Source organism: Equus quagga, chromosome 11 (assembly GCF_021613505.1).
Source record: "Equus quagga isolate Etosha38 chromosome 11, UCLA_HA_Equagga_1.0, whole genome shotgun sequence".
Lineage (NCBI taxonomy): Eukaryota > Metazoa > Chordata > Mammalia > Perissodactyla > Equidae > Equus > Equus quagga.
The window spans coordinates 58,560,914-58,575,763 of NC_060277.1; the positions used below are offsets into that span (position 1 = coordinate 58,560,914).

Genomic DNA, 14,850 nt, shown 5'->3' on the forward strand with positions numbered 1-14,850 from the left:
TTTTTTAAAGATTTTTTTATTTTTTCCTTTTTCTCCCCAAAGTCCCCGGTACATAGTTGTATATTCTTCGTTGTGGGTCCTTCTAGTTGTGGCATGTGGGATGCTGCCTCAGCGTGGTTTGATGAGCAGTGCCATGTCCGCACCCAGGATTCGAACCAACGAAACACTGGGCCGCCTGCAGTGGAGCGCGCGAACTTAACCACTCGGCCACGGGGCCAGCCCCGGATCCTGGTGTTTTTTTACAAAAAATATTTGGGGGGCTGGCCTGGTGGTGGAGTGGTTAAGTTCGTGCACTTCACTTCAGTGGCCCAGAGTTTGCAGGTTCGGATCCCAGGTGCAGACCTAGCATTGCTCCTCAAACAGTGCTGTGGCAGCATCCCACATAAAATAGAGGAAGATTGGCAACACATGTTAGCTCAGGGCCAGTCTTCCTCACACACACACAAAATTGGAGACAATTGGGGAAATTTTAATGTGGACTGTATCCTATATGATATTTTGAAAATCTTCCTAGGTGATAAGGGTATTGTAGGAGAGTGCCTTAGGAGAGCATGCTGGATGTATTTAGGGGCGCAGCGGCATGACGTGATGATGTCTGCAACATAGTTTCAAACGATTCAACAGGAAGAAGAATGGAGAGGGCAAGAGAGAGAAAGCACACTGGTGAAGTGTTTGCAGTAGGTAAAGACAGGTGATGGGTAGATACGGTCTTCCTTGGAGTGTTCTTGCCACACTTGCCGAAGAATTTGAAAATGTTCAAAATGAAAAGTCAGACAGTAAAGAAAGACTTTCTTCTCCTTCAATATTATAAAAATATTCATCCATGTTTATGTCTAGGACTTATATTTTCATTTTTTATGATTAAATTTATTTTGAATTGGAATTTAATTTTGGCATAAAGAGGATATGGATCTCACTTAATTTGAAGTAATACATTATATTCGTTTAAATCTATTTTTTTTGGAAATTTCCATTTTGTTGTAACCACACTGTTTTGCTTAAGTAATTTTATGGCATGTTTTTAATTCTAATAAGGTGACTCTCTCCTCTTTATTATTCCTTTTCCAAATTTTCTTAGATTTTCCAGTGTCTTTATTCTTCCAAGTAAATTTTGGAGTAAACACATCAAGTTCATGATTAATTTGAATTTTGTTAAAATTATAGATTAATTTGGGCAGGCTTGATGTTTTTATAATACTTAGTCTTCTCATTCAATAACATAGGATTTCTCTGGATAGTAAGTAATCTTCTGGAAGTTCAAGTAAACATCCCAGAGCTAGTTTGTCTGAGAAGTTAGCATTTTAATTGTATTATAGAGTTAATAAATATGTTATTTAGTTCACTTGCTATATATTAGATATTAAGGATGCAAAAATGATTAAGACAGCATCACTGCCACTCAAAGAATTCACAATCTTATAAGGAAGAATGGTTAGAATAATGTGGTTCTTTGGGAAAATACAAGTATTTACAAGGTACAGAAGTACCATGAGGGAGAGAGTATTTAATTCTGGTGGGGATGGGCAGGCTCATCAGAGGAAGTGATGCCCAACCAAGAATTTAAAAGATGAATAGACATTTTCCAGGCAGCTAGGTTATAGAAGAGTATCAAGTCAAAGGGAATATAGTAGCTATAAAAGCATAGAGGCCTGAAACAATAGGGTAAGTTCAGGGCACCACAACTGGCTTCATGTTGCTGGGTGTCCTTTCGAAAGATAAGGCTAGAATGACAGGGCTGGACGTGGGGAAGGGTCTTTGTGTACCATACGGAAGAACTGGGGACTTTATCGTAAAGGTAGAGGGGAGCTATGGGGAGCTTTTAAGCAGAGATGTGATATAGTCAGATTTGCAGTTTTGATAAGTAGAGTGGAGAGTGAGTTGAGCAGTAGTAGAACTTGAAGCATCGAGTGAATTGGAAGCTAATGCTAATTCATCCCTGTATGAATTAAAGGCCTGAATTAAACAAGTGCCTCAAAGACAAGAGAAAGGCAAGACTTGAAAATGTTAAGGAGATAAAATACACACAGGACTTGACTCGATATTATAGACTATAAAAGAGAACCACAGGAGTCCAGGACGTATCTTGGGTTGGTGTCTTACTTGCCCAGCTTTCATTAAGAGATACACATTAATTGCTCAGCATTTTATGGGACTAATAAGATGACTCTTTAGTTTCCAAAACTCTCTAGGTAAGTATGTAACTGTTATGTAAATTGAAGTTCTGGCACTGTTACAGTGTTGACAAACTCAGCCCTTTTCTACCATTCCATAAATATTTTGGAAAGTCAACCATCTTTTCTGCAAAAGGGGGGTGAACTTGATCTCATGTGAATTTCTGCTCTAAAATCATCCCATGCAATTTATTGTCCTTGGTATATTTGCTTCTATGTGTCAGGGTTCTGCTAGGTTTTGTAGATTATACAAACAGACTTATGACTCCTGCCTTTGACAAACCAGTTTTGTGGGAGAAACTAACTCATGGCACTACTACTAAAAGGAAGTAATGTATAAGAGCTGACTTGTTTATGGTACAGCCAATAAATTCATTCTTTTGTTCATTTGTTCCTTCCTTTGTTCAGTCAGTCCATACTCTCATGAAGCTTGCACTCTAGTGGAGAGACAATAAACCATTAAACAAATAAGTATATAGTATACTAAATGGTGATAAGTGTCACGGAGGTCAGCAAAGCAGGGAAGTGTGTGTGTGGAGTCAGCTTTACTATTTAATGTGGCGTGATGAGAGAAGCTCCTCTTAATAGAATGATATTTGACCAGAGACCTAGGAAGTGAGAGTGATCCATGTGGTGCATGTAATGTAGGAATGTGGGGGAAGATCATTCCAGGGAGAAGGAATGGTGAGGGCAAAGGCCCCTGGGTGGGGGCATATTTTGCTTATTTGAAGAACAGTAAGGGGGCAACTGTAGCAAGAGCAATGTGAGGGGGGAAGGTGAGTCCACTGATGGAGGGAGAAAAAGATCTTTCAGCGCCTTGGAGGCTATTGTAAGGGCTTTGGCTTTTCCTCTGAGTGAGACAGAAAGCAATTGGAGCATTGTAAGTGGAGGCATGACAGGATTTGACCTAGGTTTTAGAAGCATCACTCTGACCGTTATGTGAAGGTTAAACTATAAAGAGGCAGGGGCAGAAGAAGGGAGACGGGTTAGGAGGCAGTTGTAATAGTCCTGGTAGGAGATGACTATCTCCTTGGACGAGGTGGTAGCAGTGGAAGTGGTGAGAAGTAGTGAGATGCGGTGGCATTTATGATATATATATATATATATATATATATATACACACACAAACATATACACCGACATATTCCATTTACAGAAATGGAGAAGACTATATGAAGCATCTATGGAAGAAAATCAAGAATTTGGTTTTGTTCCAGTTAAATTGGAGATCCCTATTAAGACGTCCAAGTAGAGGTGTCAGGAAAATACTTGGATAAATGAGTCTGGAGTTCAGAAGAGAGGACTGGGCTGAAGATATATAGATGGCATTTAAACGCCACAAGTTGGTCGCGATGGCCAAGTTAGAGAAGAGATGACCACGTTGGATAGAGATGGCTGAGCTTTAGGGCAGTCCAGGGTCTAGAAGTCAAGGAGATGAGGAGAAACCAACAAAGGGGACTGAGAAGAGGCTACCAGGAAGGTGGGCAGAAAACTAGGAGAGTGTGGTGTCTTGGAAGCCAAGTGAATAAACTCTTTTGAAGACCTGAGAGTGATCAGTGGTATCCTAAGAGGTTGAAGGTAAGATGAGAACTGAGAATGTACCATAGTGGTCAGGAGATGCAGGAGACAGAGCCTACCATTCCACTCATGATTTTATGAGTCCTAAATATTTTCACTGCAAGGTTTAGTTAGTTCCAAGTGTTTTCACTGTAAGATTAACAATCAAAGTCGTTCAGGGTAATTTCCATAAGTTAGTCATTTCTGATAGCAGCAAAAGTTTCCACTTAAGATTGATATGCATTTTTATTATTAGCGGTAGTATTCATCTTGAGTAATGGGCAAGTCTTTGTTAATGCATTATTTTTCTTCATCGCCTTCGTCTCAAGAGCTGTTTGTTCGTCCATTCATTCCCTCACCCCAAAAGTACTTAGTAAGCTCCTGTCCTATGCCAACCCTAGGGTTTTTTTGTCCTGATAAAAGATCTAATTTCTCACGCGCAGATTTTGCCTTCCCGGCGGCACTTGGCTGCAGCCTCCCCGCAGGGGGTTTTCCAGCCTCCCTAGTCCCGCAGCGGTTCTCAGCGTCGGCCCCTAGAGGCCTTCAGTCGGTCAGACGGTGCGTCCCTCCCACGCCTGGGAGGCACCCTTTTGGCGCTCTAGAGCGGTATGCAGATAAGTTGGGCGGGCGGTATGCAGATAAGGTGGGCGGGCGGCATGCAGATAAGGTGGGTGGGCCCCGCCGGCCTGGCAGCCTCGAGTTGAGGTGGGTGGGCCTGCGAGCGGGCGTATGCAGATGAGGTGGGTGGGTGGTATGCAAATGAGTGGGCGGGCGGCATGCAGATGAAGGGGCGGGCCCGGCCCCGCGGGCGCAGAGCGGCTCAGCCGGCGGCCGCCGGGAACTGGAAGGCGCCCGGCCCTTTCTTTGACTGGAGCGGACCCGCCGGACGCAGCTGCCTCCCCAGCCGGAGCCGGCGCGAGCTGCAGCGCGGCGGACACCCCGTCCGAGGCCGGCCAGCCGGCCGCCGCCCGAGCCGGCCGAGCATGGGCAACCACTCGGGGCGGCCCGAGGATCCCGAAGCAGGTCTGTGCGGTTGGCGGGGGTCGCGCCGCGCCCCCTCCCCGGCCGGGCGCCCTTCCCCCACCCGCCTCCCGGGCCCGGGCCGCCGCGCTGCCCGCGGGCGCCGAGGGGGCGAGCGGGAAGGTGGAGTCCGGGGTGTGATTCCTGCCTTTGGAATGCGCTAATGGGGTTGTGGAATTACCTGTGCCTGCTCCGCGACAAGGAAACGCCGCTCACCGTAAACACGCACCTGGAAGCCCTGGGTCCGCCCGGACGCGGCGAGGGGGGGCGGGAAGGAGCCTGGCTCCGTGGAGAGGGGTCCTGGGCGCGGGGGGTCGTCTGTACAGATTTTACGGTGGAATCTGACTTGCCCCTCCTGTCTGCCGCCTAGACCGGGTCTCATATACCGTGTCTAGGCACTTCTTGCAGAGTTTCTAGGCATTTGCGACAAAAAGTGTGACTTGGCAGTCATTTTCTGGTTCATTGTCCATTTTGCAGTGCATCGTTTGCATGTCACACACTTTCTGGAGTCCCGTGGAAGGTGACAACCCGTCAGCAGATCTGTTACTCATACTCAGACCAAAGGCTTGATTGTGACTGTTTCTTACCCAAAATAGTCTCTGCTTATTTTGGGATACCAAAAATGTCTCCGGTTTATCAGATTTTGATTTCCTCAGAATTTAAGCGAGCTTGGTGGAGAGTCCAGTGGGCTGTAGTTTTCATCTTCTGGTTGGTCATCCTGGTCTCCAGCGCAGATTTAGGTGCTGAGAACCACGGGGTTGCATTTAAAAGCAAAACAGAACATTTCTGTACTGTCGCAGGAAGCAAATGGAGTTTAATTTAGCCTGGAGAATTGCGTCTTGGCTGACTGAGGAGAGATGGTCGACCTAATGCTGGAATCCTGGAGTGGCAGGTGATGGAGTCTGTGTTTCTGTGACAGAGTCAGAACTCTAAAGAATTTTTCAAGGGAGTAATTTTTTAATTTGAATTTGAATGAGGAAATTGAGGCTTTGAGAGGTGAAGTGACCTGTGTAAGTGACTTATCCCTTGAATGGCGTAATTAAAACTTTGGTCTTAGCCTCAGTCATTGTTCGTCGCTCACCTCCCAGTGCCTCAGCTGCCTGTCCTGGCAGGGAGGCCCAGCAGACCGGCCGTGTCCTTGGGGCTGGGCTGAGCTGGGTCCTTCCCTGGCAATTTTGGTACATTGACCTGGTACAAGAACCAGGATAGAAAACTTTGCCACACGGGAACACTGTCAGAAAAAATTTTAGAGATGGGGTTACTGCATCGATTACATAGGGGTAACTCTCTAAATTACACGGCACTTACCCAGACCTCTTTGGGCAGGATAACCAATATTTGCAAAGTAATGCTGTTGTCATGAACAGCCCTGTGATAAAGGATATGTAACATTTTAAAAACACCTCTCATTAGTATACAACTGCCCAGGTACTGTGAAAACTCCTGTGTATTATTCTCTTTTTGTCAAAATTGTGAGGAGACTGTCCCCCTCATTAGAGCCATTAAGAGTTATTTGGGTGCTTGTGTTCCAGTTTCCAAGTGACCATGCTTTTTAAAGCCCTCTAATGGATAGGAGATGCGAAGGACACTTTTATAGGAGTGACTTATTTTGTTGCATTTTTCAAAGAGTGCATATAATTTAAGAATGGGAACACAGTCTGATTTGCTGCAAGTAAAGATACCCAATTAGAAAATCTTAGGAAAGACTTTAAATGCTGGGCTATTGTTCCTGAAAGTGTGAGTTTAATTTTAACTGGTCTCTTAATGCTGTGATGAAATGCTAGAGAACGCATCAGTGAGATCCTGGAAATCGGAGTTTTGTTGAAGATGAATGTATCTTGAGTCTGCTTTACCCCGAGGGCTGGGGTGAGGTGGGGGCCTCCCACTGGCAGTGTGGGGCGTGGGACTAGAACCAGAACAGTAAGGCTTCAGTGGGTCCTCAGAGCAAGGGGCCCAAAGATGAGTGGCAGAGGTAAGGAAGGAAACAGGGAGGCTGGACGAGGCGAGAGCAACACCCATGTCTTATTTTTACACGGTTCCTGTTATTGTGTCGGTTCTGTCCTTTGAGACACAGACCCTTAAACAGAATTAGGAATGAAAGAGGTTTATTAGAGAGTACCACCCGAGAAAGATAAAAGGGGTGGGAAGCAGAATTGGGCTGGGAAGGCTTTAGACCATGGTACAGACCCAGCACTTATGACAGGAAAAGGGAGAGGCAGCAGGTTGGGGCAGAGAGCGCCTCAGAAAGCCGTGCACATCTGGCGAAGTCTTGGCCAACTGCTTGGGGAGCCCCATTAGACCACCCGTTAGAGGAGCTGCAGGTTGGGCAGAAATGGCCAGTGCCTTGTCCTCTTGCTGTGGTTAGTCACTGCTGGAGGCTGCCTGGGAAGAGTGTACCTTCAGCTCAAAAGCCAGACTGAGTCCTGGGATCCCGGTGGCACTAACAACTGTAGGTGTCAGTTGACTGCAGGCCCTGCAGCTGAATGCCAGGTTCTTTCTCAAATAGAGATCCAAGGGGGCACACCTTGTGGCTGGCTTCCACAGGACCTCAGTTGTTTGGACAGGGAGGGTCTATTTAAAGGGTAAATGAGGTAAAATCCCCGTCTCAGATCCTGCTTCCCGCCCCAGCCCTGCCTTAAAAGGGCTGGGGTTACCCCTGTCTCTTCCAGGTGGAAGCGCCTTGTCGTCTCTGCGGCACACCTGAGGCAGAAGGCAGGTTCTCAGCTGCTGCTTCTCTTCTAGCTCTTGAATTCGCCACGATGGCAGCAAGTTTCCTCTTTTGTGGTGTCTCTGATCCTCTTGAGTTGGGTCATTGTGACTTATTGTGGCATTGCAGGGTGGACAAGAGAAATGGATCAAGTAAAAGACAGGAAAATTTGCCTGAATGAGGGCAACTAGAATCTGAACATGTTGATGACCACATCTCTTACTTTCTAGAAGGTCCCAGTTAATAGTCCTTCAGTTTCCAACCAAGGTTATCAGTGCCTGAATTGTCAAAGAGGGCTGCTGGGTATAGTTGTGCACTGTTCAAAGGCATCTGGGTATAAAGAAATGAGTGGGCCCAAGTAGGGTTGTATCAATCCAGAGGACAGGGTGCCATTTTGCAATTTTACCTTTTTATGATCACTCAAAGGTGCCCAGCATGCTCAGGGAGGCCTTAGTAGAAGGGGAGCTTGGAAGGCTTTCCTCAGTCTCACTACTAGCTGATATTGCTTACTATTTACTTTAAACTTGCACGTGTGTGTTTAAACAATGAATACGAATGATTTGAAACCAAACTAAAAGCTTCTACCCATACTCCTTCAGGTCCCACTCTTTGTTAGTTACAGTTAATGCTAACCGGTTAAAGATGAATCCCAAAACAGCCACTTAAGACAGTAAAAGCTGATTTGTCCCTCACGTCACAGTCTGGCGTGAGTTGGGGGCTGTCCCGGGAGTTAGATGGTTGTTAGAGACTCAGGCTGGTGAGTGTTCATCTTCCGTGTCTGGCTCCCAAGTGGCACAGGATCTACCAGCGGTCAGGAGAGCGCCTGGAGGATCCTGCGGAGATGTGTGGTGCCCGTCGTCTCCGCCCACCTCTACTGGCCGGCCCCAGGCACACAGCCCCACCCGGATGCCTGGGGGGGGAGTGTCCCTGCGGAGTGCCAAGCAGAGGACAGCACAGATGGTGGTGAATACTGCAGGCTCTTTCCAGGCATGATTTCCACTCTCAACCACATTTGTGTCAATATTTTATTAAGAAAATTTTAATCAGAAAAATGGAAAGACATATATAGGAAACCCTTATATATCCACTACCTAGTTTCTACAATCAACTTTTTGCTCCATTTGCTTTATTTGTATATCTGCCCATCTGTTCATCCTCTCTCCATCTTATTTTTTTGTACATTTCAGAGAAATGGTGGTTATCTCTATAATCTACATAATATGCTATAACTATAGTATTTCTTGATTTCTTAGCTTTCGAGGCTGTCTACTAATCCTCAGTCTGAAAGCTGAGGAATTAAGTGCATTTTTACTACTATATTTCTCTCCTCCTCCATTCCTGCAAGTCATACTTAAATTTTCTTTTCTTTTCTTTTCTTTTTTGAGGAAGATTAGCCCTGAGCTAACATCTGCTGCCAATCCTCCTCTTTTTTGCTGAGGAAGACTGGCCCTGAGCTAACATCCGTGGCCATCTTCCTCCACTCTATATGTGGGATGCCTACCACAGCATGGCTTGCCAAATGGTGCCATGTGTGCACCCGGCATCCGAACCTGTGAACCCAGGGCCCCCGAAGCGGAACGTGCGAACCTAACCGCTGCACCACTGGGCCGGCCCCATACTTAAATTTTCTAAATCTCTTGTTAGTATAGTAAAACGCTAATGGTGGAATACAGGTGGTGAGTATACAGTTTTGACTGTACACTTCTTTCAACTTTGCTATATGAAAATTTCATTTAAAAAATTTAAAAGTTCTAAGGAAATCTTCTATTGTTTATCACTTGTATTTCTTGACTAGCAAACTTTAAACAGTGTCCTTGGCTTGGTAAACGAGGATATAACTTCCCTAAATTTCTTCTGCCTTTTCCCCAGCATCCTCTGTGCCCTGTTTCCCCCCCTGCCTCTGTGTTTTACACGGTGAGAGCATTCTGTTCTGTAGTTAGCACTGTTAAATCTTCTGTGCATTGTTTATATGTAGATTGTAAAAATTGAAAGCAAATCAGCATTTAAAATATTAGGAACCCATGTGTATTATTTCCTGGAGAACCAGGTAGTGCGTTTAGGTTTAGAGAGGAGGAAACGTAATCTTTACGGTGCTCAGCTTGTGATCAGTGACAGACCATTTTACTTTAAGAGGGAAATGGGAGGAGTAAGGAGATTGCAAAGGAGTTGGTACAAGTATTATAACTGTTGACTTTTAAAATTATCTTAACTTTTGTCCTATTGTCCAGCTTCTTAGTTTTACTGATTGTTGTGGAGAATTCCCTTTCTTCTTGCAGACAGAAAGCACGGTGGTCAGAGCCAGACCACCTTGTTCAAGTTTTGTCGCTTCGTAGCTCTGAGACTTTGGGCAGGTGGTTTAAGCGCTTTGAGCCTTGGTTTCTTCAATGAGAAAAGCGGGTGGTGACATAACCTGCCTCATAGGGTTGTTGTGGTGATTAATAGGCTAGAACAGGCTGGCACAGAGAAAGTGCCCGGTTAGCTTTGGCTGTTATGTCACTGGCCTTCTGACTTAACGCTCTGGTTTGGACGTGTTGGCTTCTGGTCCTGTCTCGCTCTCAGGTTAGCCCACCACTTCTTGGGTCCTTTCCCCCTTTTTGGTGTTCCCTTTGCCTTGGCTGGAGTATTTCCTATGATGCTCTATGTTGCCAAACTTTTATATATTCTATCATCTCTATACTCACCTTTTTCTTCCAGTTTTCCTTTTGACTTTTTAAATTTCATCAACTATATTTTCTGTTTCCAAAATATTTTTTGTCCTCTGTTTTATCTTACTCTGTTTAGGGTTTGGGGTTGAGTTTAGGGGGAGGAAAGTGGAGTTGGTTGGAGGGCTTGAGCAGATGAGTTAATGTTGCTTTTGTTAATCGTTAGTTTTAGATTTCAGGTATTCAACAGAATTTTTACAATATCCACTAAGAGGAGAATAAAGTATGCATTTTTCTCTCATGTATTTTGTTTCTTAGAAGAATTTCAGAGTGGAATTTGTGTTCTGAGAGATATTTTGGAAAATGCACCCTTTTAGGATTAAAAAAGATGTGTGTATATATATGTGTATATATGTATATGTGTGTCATATATATGTGTGTGTATATATATGTGTGTATATCTAAAAGATCATCGATCATACATTGTAAACAAAAGATAGGTAATATCAAATATATCTGTTATGGTAATAAATGTGAATGAGTTAAACTCCATTAAAAAAAGAGGCTCCTCCTTTAGATTAAGACAGAAAACAAAATATATGTGCTGCAGAAAAGCATATTCAGATGATACTTTGATTTTTAAAATTGTCATTTGATGTTGTGAATAATAAACTAGTTCTTTAAGCTTTCAAGTTCAGTATCTTTTTATTCTATTTATAAGTTCAGTAAAATTTAATTATCACTAATTAAGGGGATCTTTGATTAATATTCAATCCTATTTACAAACTTGGTTAATAAGCTTGAAATATTTTAAATTGTGTTTATTAGTTTAAAATATTTAGATTCCTGTTAAAGTCTGACAAACAGTCCCGTTTTTTAAAGTCTTATAAATTTAATAATTATTCTTATAAACATAGTGATTCTCTTATGTATTCCAAAACACTCATACAATCTCTCTTTATATGTGTGTGTATATATAGATGCACACTTTCAAATTAAAATTACAAATTAATTACTCAATTGCACATTTTAAATTGGAATTACAAGGCTGATCTGTAACTCTTAATGGGTCCAGTTCTCTTAAACATGGCACATATAATTCCAAATGCTGGTATTTCTTAATATGTAATACTATTAATACTTGTTGAGTTCTTTTAAATATTTCTTTACTTGATTCTAAATCCTTCTGGGATTAGAAGATTTTTACATGAGTGTTTTATTCCAAATAATAAATAATATTGGGATTTCGTCCCATATAGTTTTGGGGATTGCCTTCTCAGTTTGCTGAGGTTTTTTTAACCAACAGAGATCTCTGGCAGGAAGAACTGGATTCCTACCCCGGACTCCAGATATCGGCTTGAGCCCCATTTGCTGTGATTGGAGCATATGCAAAGATAATCATGCATGATAAATTTTCTCAGCCTTTATCTGAAGATATCTGTATTTTGCCCTCATCCTTTTTGATAGTTTGCCTGGATATAGAATTCTAGGTTCAAAATCTTTGTAACCTCTCTATAACACTGACCTCAAAACTTGAAGAAGGAGGTGGTCATAATGCTCACGCACCTTAGATTCAAATTATATTTTATGTAACTCTTACTTATGGCTCATGATAGAAGCCTTTCACTTCTTTGTTAGGACCTATCGCTTGATTAGAGTTTGCACTTCTTTGGCACTTAAAGTATGTAAATATTTTCCCATCTAACTCCAAAGACCTTTGGCTTGATAGAACACTACCTGCTGTTTTAATGTTTTCTGTCTCTTGAGGTGGTATCTTTTTTGATAGTAAAACAAAGCCTGATTTAATTGTGGATATCTCTCATGCTTTGTTTGACTTGCAGTGTAATTTTACTGAAATAGTGTTGTCAGTTAAAGATACCCACCCCCCAACACACACACATGCACACACACACCACAAAGTCCCTTACGTCGGACAGGGCCTTCCCTATTGACAAAAGTACAATTCAAGGAGAAAAAGTAGCAGTTACAAAATCCAGTACACTACTGGCAAAACACTGGAAGTGACTAAAGCAAAACCTATTAGAAATGCATGGAAAAACTCACAAGTAAAATGAGAGAATTCAACAGTGTGTCTTATACAAACAGTTTTTCTAGATTGTTCATGGAATGGTTGAAACACTGATCTATTCTAGACCAGAAAGAAAACCTCATTATAATCTCAGGGGAGATTTTACTGGTGACTCTGTGATGATAATGCAATAAAACTGTAGATAATAAAAGTTGAAATTTTAAAAACTTAATCCATTTAGAAATTTTGACCCATATAGGAACTAGAAACTACAATTATGGAAAAATAATTATGACGTACTTAATAAAGTTCCAAATAATAAGCAAGTTCATTCCACTGAAAGCTTTTGTTATCAAAAAAGAAAGAATGAAAATATAAGATGTAATTACTGTACACAGAAAATTAGAAAATGAACAATAAAAGGAACCTGGGAAAACAGGAGGAAGTGTTTAAAAGGGCAGATTAGTGAAGTAAGTTACAGCTGTGTCTCTCTTTGCTCTTGCCCTCATCACCCAGCTCATTGCCTGACATATGATTGGCACTTAGCAAATATTTGTTGAATAAATGAATATATGAATAAACGAAAAAGAAAAAGACACTGGAATTGAAAAATAAGAGTAGGTTCTTTGTTAAAACAATGAAGTAGATAAAGCTGTAGTTAGGCTACTTAAGGAAAACAAAGAGCAAAAATACCCCAGAGTAGCAATGTTAGAATGTGTATAGTTAGAGATATAGAGATTAAAAAAAAAAGAAAATTTTGATGAAATTGAAATTTTCTAGGAAGATGAAACTACTAAAATCAATTCATGAAGAAGTGAAACACTTGGAGAGAAAAGTAATCTTGGAAGACATCACAAAGTGACTAAGAAAATAGCTCCAAAAATAATTCTGAGCCCAGATGGTTTTGTAAGTAAGTTTTTCAGATAGAACAAAAATATCATTTCTATGCTATTTAAAGTTGTCTAGTGCATTGTTTCCCAAAGAGTACTATATTACAGAGGGTACAGATAAATGATTTAAAGATAATGATTTAAAGAGGGTACAGATGACTTTCTTATATTAATTTCAAATGTGTTAGAAAAATTTTACGTGGTACATCGAATCTATGTCTGTTGCTTAGGATGAGGTTAGGTTAAAAAAAAGGAAGTCAATCAATATGAAGTTTATGCAGAAAAATATTAAATATATGATGGGACAGGTAAATATAAATATAGCCAAAACTGTGAAGGTGATACTCAATAGAAACTTGAAAAATGGGGCCGGCCCCGTGGCCGAGTGGTTAAGTTCACGTGCTCTGCTTCAGCGGCTCAGGGTTTCACTGGCTCGGATCCTGGGCGAGGACCTGGCACTGCTCATCAGGCCACGCTGAGGCGGCGTCCCACATGCCACAACTAGAAGGACCTACATCTAGAATGTACAGCTATGTACTGGGGGGCTTTGGGGAGAAGAAGGAGGGGAAAAAAAAGCTCAGCAACAGATGTTAGCTCAGGTGCCAATCTTTAAAAAAAGAAGTGCAGAAAAGGTGGAAAGCATTCCAATTTATTTTACCAAAAGTACTACCAGTGCTATTAAGGCCACTCCTGATACCAAAGCCTGTCAGAGACAGAGCTGACGAAGAAAGCCAGAGTTGCTTCTTCCTGGTGTAGGTGTGTGAGTCCTAACTGACATGGAAGCCAAACTTAATTCAACCGTGTATTTTTAAAATATTGTACCACTGGTAAAAAAACTGGTTCATTCCAAGAATGCAATAATATTATTATATAATTGATTTAAAATGTGTTAGACATCAGTAAGTTTAAAGAATTTTTGTCTTACTATATATATGTCAATAATGCATTTGATAAAATTTAACATCCACTTCATAAACATTTAATAGGAATGAATGGATCCTTTCTTAAGATAATAAATAAAATGGTCTGAAAGCCACACACACCATGCTTAACAGGAAATTTAAAACATTCCTATAAAGGTCAGGAAAAAACAGTGGTGCCCATGCAGGACATTGTTTTCAGATAGACCAGCTAAAGCAGTAAGATTTTTAAAAAGTGTTTGTTAGAAATGAGACAAAATTAGTGTTATTTGTAGATAGCATAATTCTCTTGTTAGAATAGCCAAGAAGATCAACTGAAAAGCTATTAGAACTAATGAGAATTCAGAAAGGGAATCAGTTTGGAAATGAAAATATATATATTCGTATATGTAGGAATATGCATGTGTGTGCATATATGAGAGCATGTAGCTTTCTTCTTGTTAGTAATAATCAGAAACACTGGTTTATTAAAAGGTGACATTCACAGTGTGAGGGAAGTGTCTAAAACCTGGGGGAGAAATAAGGAATCAAAGGCCTCTATGATTTTAAACTCTCTACTCAGGGAGCAGACTTAGTGATGATAAAGTAGATGTCCTTTGTCCATATGGAGGAATTGTCCTTCCTATTTTATGGGTTTTAAAATCAGAAATAGTTGCTACATTTTGTCAAGTGCCTTTTTTTCTTTTTAGACATAAAGATTTGAAAGTTTTCACCTTATAATGAAATTTTGTCAGGTTTTTCTAAATCCCTCTTTTAGAATTTTTTTTAATATGGATTTTTTTTAACTTAGCAAAAGTTTTTATTGGTTCCTTGTTTGATATGTAAAAAAGGGGGTGTGTGCAAGGTTAACTCTAACGTTTCTAACTTTCACTATAATTTTATGTTTTTTGACTTTTAAACTTTTTAACTCAGAG

General features: G+C 41.5%; 1 protein-coding gene across 6 annotated transcripts in view; it reads left to right on the forward strand.

Moving 5' to 3' along the window:
* SPECC1 (sperm antigen with calponin homology and coiled-coil domains 1) overlaps positions 1–14,850 on the forward strand; it is a 284,761-nt gene that overhangs the window by 136,596 nt on the left and 133,315 nt on the right. The window contains exon 1 of one of the 6 annotated variants that reach the window (XM_046675314.1): positions 4,541–4,751. The exons of the other annotated variants lie outside the window; for them this stretch is intronic. Within the exon in view, the coding sequence (XP_046531270.1) occupies positions 4,712–4,751 (40 nt within the window). The 5' untranslated portion in view covers positions 4,541–4,711. Of the gene's footprint in view, positions 1–4,540; positions 4,752–14,850 lie in introns of those variants that run through there. 6 annotated transcript variants of the gene reach the window in all.